At 47.7% G+C, this 16452-nt stretch overlaps 6 protein-coding genes across 6 annotated transcripts; 3 read left to right on the top strand and 3 right to left on the bottom strand.

The window, feature by feature from the left end:
- Positions 1-197: 197 nt before the first annotated feature.
- Positions 198-1892, top strand: FMAN_03747 (uncharacterized protein; the record flags this gene model as incomplete). Its single annotated transcript, XM_041824360.1, has 1 exon — positions 198-1892. One exon carries the CDS (start codon positions 198-200, stop codon positions 1890-1892), a length of 1695 nt encoding a protein of 564 aa, XP_041689849.1.
- Positions 1893-1951: 59 nt separating this feature from the next.
- FMAN_03748 (uncharacterized protein) lies at positions 1952-4237 on the bottom strand (the record flags this gene model as incomplete). Its single annotated transcript, XM_041824359.1, has 2 exons — positions 1952-3343; positions 3410-4237. 2 exons carry the CDS (start codon positions 4235-4237, stop codon positions 1952-1954), a joined length of 2220 nt encoding a protein of 739 aa, XP_041689848.1.
- Positions 4238-4802: 565 nt separating this feature from the next.
- On the bottom strand, positions 4803-5612 carry FMAN_03749 (uncharacterized protein; the record flags this gene model as incomplete). Its single annotated transcript, XM_041824358.1, has 1 exon — positions 4803-5612. The coding sequence occupies one exon, from the start codon at positions 5610-5612 to the stop codon at positions 4803-4805; it is 810 nt and encodes a 269-aa protein (XP_041689847.1).
- Positions 5613-6200: 588 nt separating this feature from the next.
- FMAN_03750 (uncharacterized protein) lies at positions 6201-7232 on the top strand (the record flags this gene model as incomplete). The annotated part of the gene is made up of 1 exon (XM_041824357.1): positions 6201-7232. The coding sequence occupies one exon, from the start codon at positions 6201-6203 to the stop codon at positions 7230-7232; it is 1032 nt and encodes a 343-aa protein (XP_041689846.1).
- An 88-nt stretch (positions 7233-7320) lies between these two features.
- FMAN_03751 (uncharacterized protein) lies at positions 7321-8971 on the bottom strand (the record flags this gene model as incomplete). The annotated part of the gene is made up of 2 exons (XM_041824356.1): positions 7321-8488; positions 8544-8971. 2 exons carry the CDS (start codon positions 8969-8971, stop codon positions 7321-7323), a joined length of 1596 nt encoding a protein of 531 aa, XP_041689845.1.
- A 334-nt stretch (positions 8972-9305) lies between these two features.
- FMAN_03752 (uncharacterized protein) lies at positions 9306-13131 on the top strand (the record flags this gene model as incomplete). The annotated part of the gene is made up of 3 exons (XM_041824354.1): positions 9306-9861; positions 9914-10164; positions 10237-13131. 3 exons carry the CDS (start codon positions 9306-9308, stop codon positions 13129-13131), a joined length of 3702 nt encoding a protein of 1233 aa, XP_041689844.1.
- Between the last annotated feature and the right edge of the window lie 3321 nt (positions 13132-16452).

The following is a 16452-nucleotide window of genomic DNA, read 5'->3' as shown; positions in this document are numbered from 1 at the left end:
CCCTCTCGATGCATCTGCCACGTAAGAGTTCGATTTCAGGCTGCACTGGTTATGCCTTGATTAAAATTGCCTCATATGACTCGATATCAATTAAACAAACATCAAACATATCGGACCTAGCGGCTCACGATACCAGAATCCATCCGGCCAATCTCTATCCTAGCTAGCTCACACCACTAGCCCAGCAGCCCAGTACAATGCTTGATCCAGGGTCAATCATCGCTCTCACGCAAATCACATACGAGGGCGCCAAACGAGCTGTAGACCTAGTCCTCACAGCGATTCACTTTCCCAAAGAGTGCGAGGAGTTGTTTGTGCAGCTGAAGCTCGAGCAGTTCCGTCTGCAGTGCTGGGGTCGAAGTGCGGGGTTGGAGCAAGGCAGACTTATTGAGCCTCTGCATCCGATCTTTCCGGAAATACGAAACGCACTTGACTGTATAAGCGCTCTTTTCCAGGACTTGAATAAGTTACAGGCAAAGTTTGGCATCGTGTCTACGTCTGTGGAGGATGTAGGTCACAGGCAAAAAGAACTGGCGTACAAGTGGAATGAAGAGCTACACAAGCAGGGCCTGGCACTTTCTGGTAAACAGGTTGAAGATGGGGCGCCGTCCCTGATATCCAAAGAACAAAAGGCGTTTTTCCCGGTTGGGACCTTCAAGGTTAACCTACCAGCTCGTCTACGATGGGCATTGGGGAACAAGTCCAAGTTCCGCGAGTGCGTGGCTGAGTTGGAGAGGTACACCAACAAACTTAACCAACTTCTACCAGAGCGTCAGAGTCTTCAGTACAAACAAGACTGGACAAGAGTCAACATCATAATCGTCGGAAAGGCAGATGATGAGAACACTGTTTCCCTCCTGCGAAATGCCCTGGAAGGAAGTCCGGCGATGGAAGCTTCACTCCGAGGGTTGGTGGACAGAAAATCAGTCGCTGCAGCGCCGAGTACGACAAACTTCCTCCGAGGCAACCCACAGCTAGACATGAGTGCTTTCGCTATGCCGCCCGGAATCCGGGACAAGGACAGATTTATCACAACAAGTAAAACTACTGGTGAGCCGGTTGTCTTTGAAAAGAAGTCGTGGGATGATGAACGGTCCATGGCCAACCGCTCTAAACTCCAAATGCGGCTTGGTCGGCTCGTTGCGATGCTCCGTCCAGGCAGAAGTGACTGCATCTTAAAAGCTATCGGTTTCGCAGAAGATGAAGTTACTAAATGCTGGTGGATCGTATATGAGATGCCCTCATTCATATCAATGAATCCTAACCTTCGTGTCATGACGCTCCACGAGCGGTTGGGGCGTCAATCTTTCCACCTGGCTCCCCTCGAAGTCCGGATGAAACTCGCCTTCTCGCTTGCATCAGCATACTCAGAGCTTTTTAGCAGTGGCTGGGTTCACAAGGCTATTAGCAGTCACAGCATCGTGTACTTTGGTCCTTACACTGATATACTTCGTCCTTCTGTTGTCGGTTTCGAATTTTCCCGTCAAGATACCGAAGAGTCAAACGTCGATGCTGCCAAGACGCCAGCACAGGTCGAAAGAAGCGTCTACCGGCATCCAGACTATATCGGCAGTGAAGCAAAGAGATACAAGACACAATATGATATTTACTCGTTCGGCCTCGTGCTGATAGAGATTGCTTTCTGGCAGCCACTAAAAGATGTCTGTCCTTACGCCAAGGGGGAAGTCTTTGGGAAAGAAGAGGCGAAGAATGTACAGAAATGGGCAGTTCAGGTTGCAGACACGCAATTTGCATTCAGAGTTGGTACTGCGTATGCCAATGCTGTGAGCTGGTGTTTGAAGAGTGGTGCGAGAGTTAGCAAAGATCAAGAGGACTGGCATCCAGCTTTGGCATTCAATGACCATGTTGTTGTTCCACTTTCTAGAGCATAGCATTTGAACTCGAAGTTAAGCCGGTATACTAGGATTCCTAACAAAACGGCAACTACTACTTAGACAATAAAGATATCCTGCTTTTCTAACCTCCCCTCATCAACCATCTCCCCTGCCTCACCATCCATGAAACCATGCGCATAGGCTGAACACACAATCCTATAAACCTCTATATCATCCCCGCCTTGCCGATTCAACTCAGCCTTCCTTAGAATCATTGGGACTTTGGCGCCATCCAGAACCACCACAATATCGCCCTGCTGCACATGCGGTCGCACCAGCAGAAACACTCCATTATCTGTTATTGTGAACATGAGATCCCTGTTGTAAGGCGCGTAGCCAACATATGCTAACTGCATCTTATCTTCAGCCTCGGGATCATGACTAAACGCATATCTGGAAATTCGCCAGTTATCACGGATCTTATAGTTCTTCAAACCGCGGATGAATCGTTGGCTGGTATAGTCGCGATTGTGCACTTGAAGAGAGGCAATTTCTGAGTCGCGTAGGCGGCGTATCCGGGGCGGATGCGTACAGTCCCTGAAAAGGGTCCGCAAGAATGCGCAAAAGGCTGTTTCGCACATAGAATCGCGCGGACGCTGAGGTCGTACCGAGGAGCAATGAAACTTCGCCTCCGAAAGGACTTCCTCACTCCGACTGCCACCAACCTTCGGCTCATAGAGTCTACTGTCGGGGTTCCGTACGGCCTCCTTGCCCAAATACATCTCCATCAAGAATCCTGCTTCCCTTTCTTCACTTCTAATAAATCGGTTCCAACCTCCTTTTTTGAGGTGATTTCCAGTAAGTTTCTGCTTTCCTAGGCCGGGAGAAATAATAACACGTCTCTGGAGGATCGGCCCAACATTCCCTAGCTTCACGCCTCTCAGAGCCAGCATATTTTCACCCTGCCCCAGAACCCGACAAGGAGCCGTGTAGTGCTTACTTCCAGCTGCGAATATATTGCGCTGTGCAAAAAGGACTGGAACACAAGTCTCAGGTTTTGCATCAAACTCAGCAGCCCAGGAAGGGAGATTTCCCACGCTAGAATCTTCGAGCGCCCTAGGACCTCCCCAGAGTTCGAAAGGATTTTGGCAGATGATATCGAGATTCCCAGAATGGTTTATGAGTGAAAGAGTAGTTCTCTTATACACATCCACCAACGGCTGGGTGTAATTGACCTCAATACCAGGGTCTGGGGCTACTAGTCCAAGGAGTCCGTAGATCTTATCCCTCGGGTCTGTAGATTCCATGGCCCTAAAACGCGTCAGGACATCGAGGAAGTCTGAGGTAATATTGCCACGTTGACTCAATATCCGACGCTGATCTTCGATCCGCTTTGCTGGAAGAAAGACCTTGCTGAAGCTCCTATAGTAGGACCTCGAATGAGTCGGATAGTCTGTATGGAACGCACCGATATAGGGTTCATCTTTGAAAAAGTCGGTCAAGCAGGACTATTCGAGTTCAGCTCTGCCACAGATTAAAGTTACCCGCGGTGCTAGTGAAAGTTCCTGCATCACCCAGAGGCGACTCCACAGAGTTGGGCTTCCAAATAGCGCCACCAGTGCTTTCTGTACCTTTGTAAAAGTAGGGTTGACTGTATTCCGATATAAATCTTGAGTAGCTTTGAGCCTTTGACCATTCCGATTCAACGTTTTAATGAATTCCATTCCTTCTTTTACTCTTTTCTCTTCTTTTTCGATGGACTGTGAAGTGTAAGAGGTCTTGTCCTGTAACCTCACGGTAACCATTGGGTCTAGCCACGCTATATCTCTCTCACAACTCGAGTAGACATGCCTCATCAGAGCTACCTGCTCGCCACGCTCCTTATCATTCAGTTGGTTGATGCATATTGCATCTACCCAGAGGACCCTAGCCTTATGCCTTTGCCGGAGTGAGGTTAAAGCATATTTCAGACTGGGCGTAATAAAGAAGGGATGACTGTTGAGGAAAATTGGCTCTGAAAGGTCGGGATGCCCCCAGACGTAAGATAGCGCTTCATAGCTTGGCCGAGTTGAAGCAGCATTTGGACTCAGCTCTGCGTGTAGGAGGGTGCAACTAAGTGAGGCACCGGGGTCAATAGACGGGTGGACACGAAGCAGCCGAATTTCTTGACGGCTGTTGTTAAGATCCCTATAAATCGCCTTGGATACTTGCTCATTAATAGGGATAATAAAATATCCAGAGGATTTCATGGAGAATAGTCGGTTGGAATTTCGTACTCGATTTGCGGACACTATATGATATACCTGCTGATTTCTAGTACTCTCGCGGAGGTTGGTTAGGAAATGGTGCTGTGTTGTTAAGGCTGGCATTCCGAAATACCTTTTAATATATAAGGGTCGCATAGTTGTTGATTTCAATACATGTAATAAAGGACAGGTTCAAGCTTTGCATAGTATGTTAATTGAAGGATATCGAAGACTGTTTGCCGACTCTGATATTATTTCTAATTCTTAGTAATGCGGTAAATATCAGCTTGATAAGGCGGGGTAACAAAATAGCAAAGGATAATACATATAGATACAACAATTATAATTGAAGACGTATACCTATATTAGGCTCAAACCTCTATTGCTTTGTTCTTGTGTTTGTGCCTGTTGCAATTTACCTTAGTAGCTAATAAAACCTTTGACATTGGATGATGTTTAACGTTTCGCGCGTATCCCTATATCCGCCAGACCAATTAGAGACGGAAATGGCGCAACGCAGGAGGGCCTGATGGTTGTCTATAACGACACAAAACGAACATCGCTTCTATCTTTTGGCAGAACACTTATTCCAACCAAGGGATATGCGCTTCACTATGGCCGCTATCGGACAGCAATATTGAACATGCTTAAAGACATCAATAGTAACACGGTAATATCTTCTCCATAATTGGTAAATTTAGCTAGAACAATTACAATTGCTTTAGCAACCACAGCCATCACAATCGCAGCACCCGTCATCGTCGTCATCCTTCTTTGCGCCCTCTTTGCTGCCGTTTGCTTTCGTCATCGGCTCTTGCGATTGATACTGATGCTCATACGCCGATCCGGCCCCCGCGACTGTCGCGCCCGCAGTGCCGTACAAGACTGTGCGCATGTAAAACTGAAATGCCTTGATGTTTTCATCTGCGGCAATAAGCTGTAACTCATGATATGCCGTTTGAATATTCTTTTCGAACCATGGAAAGTCGAGGGCGCAGTCCTCGGGCTGTTTGATGATACGCTTTGCGAATTGCCGCAAGAAACTCTGACAGTCGTTGAAACCGAGGACGTATACGCCAAACGATTTGTGAGCGGCCTCGCATTCCTCGTCAACTCTCTTCTCCGACATCTTGGTCCAGCCGATCTGGCAGATATAGTAGTCTTGAGCATACGGCTTGCCCTCGCTGTCAAGGCTCTCTTGTCGAAGCCGCATCATCTCGTCTTGCATGGACCATGGCGCAATCTTGCTCTCGTAGCGAATCGACGGTACCAAAGACCCGACAAGATGTCCTTTTGGCAGGCTTTTGTACTTTTGTCGCGACGGGAGCCTCAGCTCGTATTTCTTGCCGTACACGAATAACGCCCAGTGGTATAAATGGCCGTCTTTAATCCGACGAGAGAACCACACATTTTCGCCTCTGCTTCTGTCCTGCTCCTGTGCCTTGCGTCGCTCGACCTCTTCCTCGAGTTTTTTCCTGTGCGCTTCGTCCTTTGCAAGGGCCTTGGCCTCGAGTGTATGGATAACCGTCATGATGGGTAGAGATGCCAATTGTCGAACTGGATCCTTCGACTAGATTCTTGCGGGCATAAAAGGGAATACGCTCTGCCCATCCACCTAGGCGATTATTGTATCACAGGTGCATTGCATATTCGTCTTTATAATTGATGCCCTAGCATGCTTACACCTGCCATTGCGGCACAGCTGGTAGATCAGCGGCCAATATGACCGCTTCTGGGTACTCTGTAGCCGAAGTGCTTATCAACCCCCCTGTTCTAGCATGACGCTAACTAATCAGGTGGTCGGAATGACTTGTGAACTGCACAGTGACGTTATGTTCCTTCGTCATGACCACCATGATGAAAAGCTTGATTTGTCGTTTAGGTGTGCGATAAGTGAGATTCAGTAACTGCTTCCCTTGCTCCCCCAATAATAGTCATAATTTAGCTGCCTCAACCATTCACAGCAAGGCCTATCGTGACGTCAGCTATCAGCTGCTGCATTCTGGTCTTGTGACCAACAGGTCGTTCGCAATCTTATGCCACCTTTTTTCCTACAATCAACGCGAACGAACCACTGTTGAGGAAACTCTGAAGACACAATACCCTTTATCGACAGACAATGCACGAAATCTCTCGACAACACACCCTGACTACGGTCAGACCAGTTCCATTCGATCAATCCGTATCACTCTTTGACATTCCCGACGGCACAAAAAGAATCGGACAATCTAAGCCGGGCACTCTCGTCCTGCCGGCCGTGTACACGAACCAAGGGAAGCTCCATCGACTCAGTTTTGACTATGGCGTCGGAAAATATCTACAAGTCGATCTAGACGTGTCTAGGCTGAATGAAATCCATAACCACCTCTGGATGGTCGGGAAGCCGATGCCTGGACGACCGCTACATCAACATCTTGTGTACGGTCGGAAGATAGTGTGTGCTGAGCAGGCAGACCTTCATCTCCTTTGGGATGACTATCGGCTGTTTGTAAAGCCATGCCCCGATTATTTATTGTCATTTGACTTTTGGGAGCGATATCTGTGCGGCGGCGATGACAGCTTATGGGCTATCGCTGCTGGTATGGTCCAGTCATACACATGGCTGATCCAAGACAAGTCCGACTGGAAGGTCGCGCAGGCAGAGGGTATTCTTTCAGACTCCATCACCTGGGAGCGCTGGACTGCCTTCGTCTCTTCTTTCACCGACCATCTTGAAGCAGAAGATCTCGATATCAATCCACGCTTTAAGTACGGCAACCTTCGGCTCCCACGGATCCAATGGATATGGCGGTTTCGCTCTCACACCGGGGGTGTACACGCATTCGTCAATGGATATCTGAACCCATACTCTAGTTACCGTCATTTCTTCAATCAGATGGTGGCGCCCATCACGGTGGCAACGGTTTATTTTGCGCTTATCTTGGCCGCGATGCAGGTCGGGCTGGCCACGACGATGCTGCGAGAGAGTGACGCATTCCAGAGCGCGTCGATGTGCTTTACTGTGTTGGCTATTGTTGGACCGATCGCAGTGGTTGTAGTTCTGGTGGCCGGGGTCATGGGTTATGTATTCATGTGGAACCTGTGTCACGCGGTGAGGTTAAGGAGGATGGAAAAGTTGGAATCCAAGATGTTAGGTAAACAGGAAGTGTAAATACAAATAGTAGTATATTATCTTGCCATAGTAATAGTGGTCCTAGCTATTATAAGTCGAGCAAAGAAAGCTGAAATTTCTTTAATAATTATGTCCATAGGCCTCTGGGAACTATTTTGACCAGGTCTGTCTGAAAGCCAACGTAATACCGAATCTCGTCCGTATCCCAGGGTATGGGGATAATACTAAGGTGATTCAAGAATGGCTGACCTCCGTTACGATAGTTTACAATGCTTATTTGGGTTTCTCGCCTCTTGTGTACATTTTTCTTAAGACTGTACACAGCTACGCCGTCTGTAAAGTGCCTAGGGTAGCCTCTATAGACTTCCCCCTCTGGCGATTGTAGGAACCGACAGTTCCTACCAAGAGCTTCACGTCGACTATATCCCGTGAGAGTTTGAAAGCTATCAGAGACGAATACTATGGGGCAGTCTTCAAGAGTGATGTCGCAGACGACAAAGGAACATGACATATCGACATGGCCGATTTTGAACTGGGGATCTTTCCGAGTAGCAACCAGCCAGAGCACTCTGGCGGCGTCTAATCCGCTTGTGCTATGAATCTCTTTCAATCCGAGTGTCGTCAAATCGTCATAGGCTGTAGGTATTTGGGCCTTTTCATTGTGATTCATGACCTCGCGGGAGAATTGGGGATAAGAAGCATTGTGCGTTGATGATTGATCTCCCCTACTGCCTCGATTTATGGTTGCACCTGGTGTCGTCAGACGAGCTTCGGTGTTGGAAGGACTCTCAGACTCTGAATCAATGAATGTATCTTTCGGTCCCGATATCAAATCTTCCATCCACTTTGGCATCCTTCCTTCAACCGTTAGTAAATCAGGGTTGAATGAATAGATACCAAGCGCGGGAGGGTTTGTTTCACTAAACAATCCCATATTTTTCTTTCCAGTGATTGGTACTGTGCTGTTGTTGTCGTTGACTTGGCGTGATACTGATGTATCTGGTAACGCTTGTTGTGTATCAAGCTCATCGCAGTCTTCGGACGAACGTTGAACTGGTGATCCAGGAAATGATGCTGGAGGTGAGTCACAGAGTGACTCGGTATACTCGAGGAAACGTTTCATTGCAAAATCGACTTCTGTCCCATACCATTCGGAGCCTTTGCACCCTGCCACACTAGCCAACTCGATACGATCATTATCCAAAGCCTGCAACCTAGATTTTATGTCTTTGAACTCCTCTTTAAAGTCTGTTTCGATGCTTTTGCTACGTTCATTCAATGACGCAATGGTGGAACTAAGGCCATAGATGTCAGAAAAGAGGATGACCACGGATATCATGGTGCACTTACAAGGTCATGGCACTCAGCGCCATATCCAACGATACTTTATATGTCGTAACCGTATCCCGAAAAAGCTGGATCTCCTTGTCTTTCAACGCCCAGGCCATTTGCTTCCAAATTCGAATTTGGATGGTCCCATCTCTTGAGGTCTGAGTGAAACCTTGTAGCAAGGCCGTGAACTCGTCGAATAGGTTCAAGCAATTCTCCAAAGGTGCTTTTAAGCTGGCACAGAGGGCGAGGTGACTGGATAACCTATCCTGGACATTCGTGATATGGGCAAGGATCTCATACAAGGCCCTCAAATCGGTCGATATAGCGGCGATGTCTTTTGGTGCATCTTGAAGGCTATCGATAAATTCGTAAAGTCGCTTAGAGCCGTGTAGTAGTGCACCTACAATGCCAACGACACTCGCTGTGAGAGAAAGCGGATCAGACATTGTGAAAATGAGTCCTTGCAATGTATTGGAGGAAATGCCAATGGCTGGCGGGGAAGATTTACCGACCGTTTATTGTTTCTATTTTCAGCCGCAGACATCGATTATTACGTATTTACTTTAGTAGCATAATTTGCCAAATGAAATGCAGCTATTTGACTTCCAATTGGCTGTTGGTCATGAGCGTCTCGCAGTCTGCCTTGCGGCAGCCCAGCGACCTGGGAGCCTCGCCGAGAGCCCTGTTAGGTTTTGATGCATAAGTGGCTGATTACAAGAATATCGTAATCTCACCGACAATTTCCTTTATCCTCTTTCAAACCCGCACAATCTCAACAAAATGGAAGTGACCGGCCTCGCCGTTGGTGTTGTCGGACTCGCTGGTCTCTTCAGCGTCTGCTTGGACTCACTGTCTCGCTTTCAAACTTACCGCGAATCAAATTCCGAGACCCATATCTTAGAAACCCGATTCCGAGCGGCTAGGGCCCGATTTGAACAGTGGGGTGTCAGCGTTGGCATCTCCAATGGTCGCCTCCAGTCAGATCACCATCTTGGACTCGATAACGAAGAGACGACACATCTGATTGAGAGCATCTTGCAAATCATAGCCAAGACTATCTGCGATGAGTCGATTCTCCAAAGAACTCGCACTGGACCTCGGTTCCAGAGCGGGCAGTTCGGAGGCCTGTCACAATCAAGAGGCAAGCGATTGAAATGGACCCTTGGTGGTAAGGAGAGCCGCCTTGAGCAAGTCGACATGTTCGAGAAGCTGGTGCAGCAGCTTTACAACTTGATTCAACCAGAGGACAAAAACCAAAGTTATGAAGGACTGGAGAGCACAGCGTGGGTAGAGGATATTCGCCAAATGCTGAGCAAGATTGAGGAGGGCATGAAGTGTAAGCCTTGTCACCCCACAGCGTATGGTATAGTTTAACTAACAGAAGAAAGTCGAAATGCAGCGCGATGTATTGTCATGGCTCGGAAAGTCCGCTCCCAACGACAAATACGAAGATTCCTTGGCCAAGCGAGTCAACACAACATGCGAATGGATATTAGAAAGACCTACATTCAAATCGTGGCTCTCACCAGTGGACTCAACTGAGCCACACGTGCTGTGGATAAACGGGCCTGCAGGTTTCGGAAAGACCGTCTTGTGTGCCCATATCGTTCACTATTTATCTGAGGCTCTCGATACGCCGGTGGCCCATTTCTTTTTCACATCTGATCATGAAAGTTGAGAAGATTCATTCTCGGCTCTGAGATCATGGCAGCGCCAAGTTGCCATTAACAGTAACGACGCATTTGAATGTATTCGTCGCGCCTGGGAAAATGACTCTTCTGAGCAGGCCTCCCGAAAGACACTTATCGATCTATTCAAGCAAATTATCGCAGCAGTACCAGGTTGCGTATTCATCGCAGACGGACTGGATGAGTGCTCTCAGTTGAGTAACGGAGACGCATCAGTTGCTAGGTTCCTACGAGACATCATGGGAGCCATAGCAAGTATCGATGTCAGTCTTCTGCTCGTCAGTCGAGACGAGCCGGAAATCAGAGAAGCCCTTGAAGAGCATAAAGAAACTTTGTCAGAATACAGGATCGGCACGAATGATGTTCAGGCCGATACGGCGGCCTTTTCCCAGTCTGTGGTAGATAGGAAACTATGGGGCAAAAGCGAGGATCTACGGTTAGCAATCTCAAAGTCTATGACCAATAAGTGCCAAGGACAGTTCTTGTGGATCAGAATGCAAGAGCAGTCTTTGCGGAACACAATGAGCTGGAAACGACTTCACGAAGTGGTGGATAATACACCTTCCGGCATTGATAGCCTTTATGACCAAAGCTGGAGTCGGATCATGAGAATGCTGGATCATGACCGAGATCGGACCTTCGCTCTTCTACGTTGGACTGCATTCAGAATCGAACCTCTTCCTATCTATGCAGTCGTCGAAGCTGTACTAATCGATCAGTTTGGAGAGCTGGACCCTAATGACTACCCCGAGAATATTGACGACGAGTACGTCGCGGGCGAAATACTAGGACTCTGTGGTCCCTTTGCGGAAATCCATGACGACGAGGGGGGACCATTACCAGCATATGCGACACTTCACGTACCGCATTTCTCCGTGCGCCAATACCTTATCAAGCATCTACCGGCACCCATGTGGATGCAGCCAAAAGACTTAATAAGTAAGGAAGGTGAAATAATTCACCATACAGCCATAGCACGGGCTTGCATTCTATATCTGAGCTTGCCGCAAGTCTGGGACGACAATGATGATCCTGATCTTTGTTTGAAAGCCTTCCTTCCCTATGCCGCGTACTTTTGGGCGCGGCACGCCAGGTTAGGCTTCATGGATCCATCGCTTCGAGATCTTTCGAAAGCTTTCTTGAAAATTAACAATATATGTTTCAAGTCGTTCACGAACTACCTTGCGTATGAGGGGGGCTCAAGGTCGGCTCCGGACCCAGCCTTTCACCCACAGCTTCGCCCTTTTGACCACGTATGCTATGAAGGATGGATTAACATGGCAGATTGTCTCATTGGCGACGTAGACGTAAACGACATTGGTTTTCTCGGGCGTTCAGCCATCTTTTTGGCACGCTCGTCCGGCTCCGCAGAATTAGTGAAATTGCTTATTCGACACGGTGCTAACTTGAGCATAACAGACGTCAGTGGATTTACATGCCTTCACGTTGCAGCCTATCATGGTTTCGAAGACATTGTCCGGATCTTGGTGCAGTCCAAAATCAACGTGTCACCACAGATCAAGAATTGCTTTACGCCACTACATCTTGCGGCCAGAGGGGGCAGCATCAAATGCTACCAGTATCTGCTGGAGCAAGGGGCTGATGCCAGTATTAGAGATCCGGAGGGCGGTAATATTCTACACCACGCATGTGCTACTGCTGGCCATGCTGATTTATTGAAATTCATCCTTCACAATGGGCCTGACGCCCTAGCAACGGACCATCTGTGCAACATAGGTTCACCGCTACTTATTACAGCTGAAACTGGTGACATCGAAATGGTCAAGGTTCTATTTGAGTTTGGGGCTGTGTCTTCCTTATTCATTCCATCCTGCGATGGGGAGTTGCCGCTTCAAGTTGCAGCAGCTTCAGGCCATATCGAACTAGTGGAGCTCTTCCTAGAGCACGGTGCAGAAAGCACACTGTCAATGCCGAATGCAGATGGCAGTACGGCACTTCATCTTGCGTGCTCTAAGACAGGGCGTGACAAAATCATCAATCTTCTTCTTCGCCCAGGCATCGAGGAATCAATACTGATAGAGAACGAAAAGGGAGACACACCACTACACGTGGCATCGGCATTGGGCTACGCCAGTTATGTCAAGTTGATACTCAAATACTCTGACCCAGAACACCAGCGCCTTCTGGAAATGCAGAACAAAAAGCTCGAGACGCCTTTGTACCTTGCATCTTCTTTGGGTAATGTCGCTGTCGTCCGCGAACTACTCAACTTTGGAGCTCAGATAATCCTTTCAGTTTCCAATGAAATGCGTAAAACGCCTTTGCTTATTGCAGCAGAGAGAGGTTATGTGGATGTCGTGAAGGCACTCCTTGCACACGGCGCAGAAAGTACTATACAAATCTTCGGCCTTGACAATAGTAGTCCATTATGGGCGGCGTCAGACGGAGGTTTCAGCGACATTGTAAAGGAACTGCTCTCCTGCGGAGCAGGAAGAACCATTACAGCTTCGAATTCAGAAGGCGAGACACCTTTACATGTCGCCGCGAGTCAGGACTATGTCGAAGTGATGAAGCTTCTTCTGGAAGTGCCCGGTGTCCCCGTGAGTCAGACGACTCTATATGGATTCTCGCCTCTGTTTATTGCCTCAAGAAATGGATATCTTAGCCTGGTAGAGTTACTGCTTTCCGCAGATTCAGTCGATAAGGACAGCGAAAACTGGCTGGGTCTGAGCCCCTTATTCTCAGCGGTGGCGAACGGGCATTTAGAGGTCACAACACTCCTCCTCTCCAAAGGATGCCACTTACAACATCGGGTCAGCATTGGTGGAGATTTGCTCTGGTGGGTCCAGCGCTCAAATGAACCCAACCTGATACAGCTACTGGAAACACAAGAAACCCTCCGAGGTACCCCTAACGGCTCATGCAGTCCTCCGTCTGGTCCGTTTACCATCGTGTAGCCTCTACCTCGCTACGCGGAGACTATAAACTGCGATCCCGCTCTTTTTTGGTGCTATGTTTGTACCCTGAGTTTACAGGATGACCATGCGTTCTCTTGCGTCGAGTGTGGCGATTCATCTATGTTTGTATGCTCAGAATGCTTTACTCGAGGATTTAAGCGTTGCCGGAGATCCCATGCTCTAGTTCCTTGGGAGTTCTATGAGTCGGACAGTTAGAGCAGTGCAGATAGTTCTGCAAAGGTCAGAGATTCATAGTTTACAACGTTGCTGGAGATGCAAAAGCTCTACTAGTTGTCGGTCTAGCATGAGGCCCTCGGGAAAGCCAATATCCAGTTGACAAGGGTAAAAAGCTACACTCTGCTCTACTATTAACAGATTCGATGCCTCTTTCTGGCGCTTTTCGAGTAATCCCAGAAGTCCAGCAAGAGAAATCTTAACAAGACCCTGCGCTTGTTGGTCAACTGTGTCTTTCACTTCCTCATCGATCGACTCGGCCTACACTGTCCACGTGAAAAACGTTTGGCCCGGCGCAATCGCATCGAGATGTTGCGTCCCCATAAAGACCAGTCGCTGGGAATGGCACAGGTTGCTTGAAACTGTAGCTAATGGTATGTGTATCGTGATCAAGAATCTCGAGCTTTTAGTTGAAGTGGCTGCCTGCGTCTGTTACAACAGATCTGATTGAACGCGGCCCTTCCCCTTCTGTGGTGCATTGAACAACCAATGGCGACCATGCGGCGACGGCATCGAATTTGGATATTATGGACTAGACTTCTTCAATGTCATAGTCCAGTTCCTGGGTGACTTGGTAAATCAGAGTTCGAGACATGATGGTGTAGAGAAGATAGGTAATATTCATTTGATTCTTGAGGGAGTAGGGTAATAGAGGGTAGGTAGAACACACTGTTGATAAATACGACCTGACAAGTTCTTACATATTCATCAGGCACAAGCTTATCAGGGCGCTCCGGGTTGAATTAGTCCGTGAAACAGAAGACGATAACAAAACAACGTCGAGGCTAGAGATTTTGCAGGCATTACATTGTAAATTCAGTCTGTCTCGCCCTACAACTTGCCCCCGAGACCCCGGCTTTCCGCCTCTAAGCAGATATAGTAGTTTGTCGACATGGTGCCGCTCCGCAAGTCCACCCACATGCTCTTTGTAGGTGTGTGATAATGTGGACTAATAGCATTGCATGAATTAACAACTTCCGTACCTCTATCCAACGTGATCGTGTTGAGAGCCTGATAATAATTATTTAATTTACCGTAAACGGTTTCTGTGAGGTCGTTCAACGTGCCACGGAGCGTGGCCTGATTCAGATTCTCTCAATGCGACCTAGAGCGGTGCCTTACATAACTGAAATATTTTATCAGGTAATGTAATCTATCCCCAACCATAACCCTTCCGATTTGCATCTATTGTTGGAATGTAAAGTTGCTTCGTTTTAGCAATTGATCTCCATAGCGGAAGAGAGACCAGGACCCAACAATATCAAGTTTGCTCAAACCTCCCAATAAACTAAAGCATTTTCCTGTCTCTAGACTCAGGTAGAGAGGCCTACCAAATAGAATGGCAGCTGCTGGAAACGAACTTCTCAAAGCATCATTGGCGGCGAAAAGACTAGCTGCGTAATGAGGATTTCCAGTGGGAGATGGATGAAGATACCCAAGCTCACAGCAAATGAAAAGCCGCAGTAAATAACAATACCCAGCGTTGACACCTCCCAGGGACATGACTGTCTCGCGTCCCAGCCAAATACCAATACGCCCATTGACGCACTAAAGACACGAAGCAGCCCAGGACGTAAAGGGTCTCGGGGACATCATATGACCCGAGTGCTTTGAATCTCTTTTCGATATATGTGCAATAGCAAGATGGGGCCATATGACGCCAATGATACATGCGATTAAAACGCACATACAAACAGCGATTATGTCTCCTAGGTTCACCTCATAGATCTGAGGATGAATAAGTGGGAAAACCTCAAAGAAAGAATAGTATATTCCATAAGTGAAGTGTCTATACGGAGGAGTTAGATATAAGACAGGCAACTTTGTCAAGGCAGCTTACGTAAATGTTCACAAACGCGATTGAACAATCCTTAAGAGAGATCTCAGATGGCTTAATTAGCGCCGCTTTAGTGGCTTCTCTCGGAGTCACCGTCCTCAACGCGATGGACGATGCGTCAATGTATTTATCCGACACGGTTTCTTCGCGTAGCAGTTTGGATCTGTGGTAGAGCAACATCGGTGTCGATGTCTCAGTTGAGAAGATAACCAGGAGCACGAAGACAAGGCCTGAGAGCCATAGCAGTTCCCACACTGACCACCGCCATCTATTGCTGATTAGAAGAGAACCAAATATTAAGGAACCAGGAGGAGCTCACCCTTTGACAACAACTGAGAAGCCAAGTGCTGGGCCGCAGTACATAGCGCCCAACCATGCCGCGAGACTGTATGGGATGTCCGTGACTGAAAACTGTTGGGCAGGCAGTTTATGGCTAGAGACTATGGTGACGCTGGAGAAAATCAGATACCACCATGCTAGTCTCGCTTTCATGTACTGTCAATGCTGAAGTCATGTGGCGGCGCTCTGCAAGATATGTCAATGTAATGTCTCACTCCTTACGTGTTCACGTATAAATGCCATAAGAGAATTCAATTGTCAAGAGTCAACAGTAAAAGGTACATAATGTATAACAGCTTGATGATTCTGAAGCCAGTGGATACTGGCGTAAACTACATGCTCTGTGAGAGCCTCGATGGTCTCTACTGGTGCACCAGTCTCTTGAGATAGCGCAAAATCCCTATCCATTCCAGCCGTCAACCAGCGAAGGCGGGTGTTTCCAACTGTGCCCTCATAGGCAGTAGCTGAGAGACTGTTGTAATAAGTTGTAGAAGATATAATTGAAAAAGTATAGTAGTGAACAAGAGAGCTAAGATAAGGTTGATAAGTACTGTTGGTATTGTCTAAGTGAGGATAAGTTTATAACCGCCGTTGCTATGCCCAGCTGTCAGTCTCTACAATATCAAACACGAGCCCACTTACAACACCAAATCGTCATGAATATCCGGCATGTTCTTCGATTGACTCCGCTTCACTGATTCGTCAAGACTCCTGGTTGGTCCACTGTCATGCAAACAGCCACAGCGCTTATCGCTTATCAGTGCTGGTATCCAGCCGTTTCATGAACCTTGCCCATCTGAGCACCTCCAATACCAGCTTCAGCTTCTCAGCAAACTTCCTTTCCCCAATAATACTAATACCCATCATTCTAAGAAACACCACTTCCAATCAGGCTACACTCAGAAATGTCT

This window comes from Fusarium mangiferae (genome assembly GCF_900044065.1).
Source record: "Fusarium mangiferae strain MRC7560 genome assembly, contig: FMAN_scaffold017, whole genome shotgun sequence".
NCBI lineage: Eukaryota > Fungi > Ascomycota > Sordariomycetes > Hypocreales > Nectriaceae > Fusarium > Fusarium mangiferae.
The sequence above is the reverse complement of the archived record's forward strand: the minus strand, read 5'-3'. Positions and strand labels throughout refer to the sequence as shown.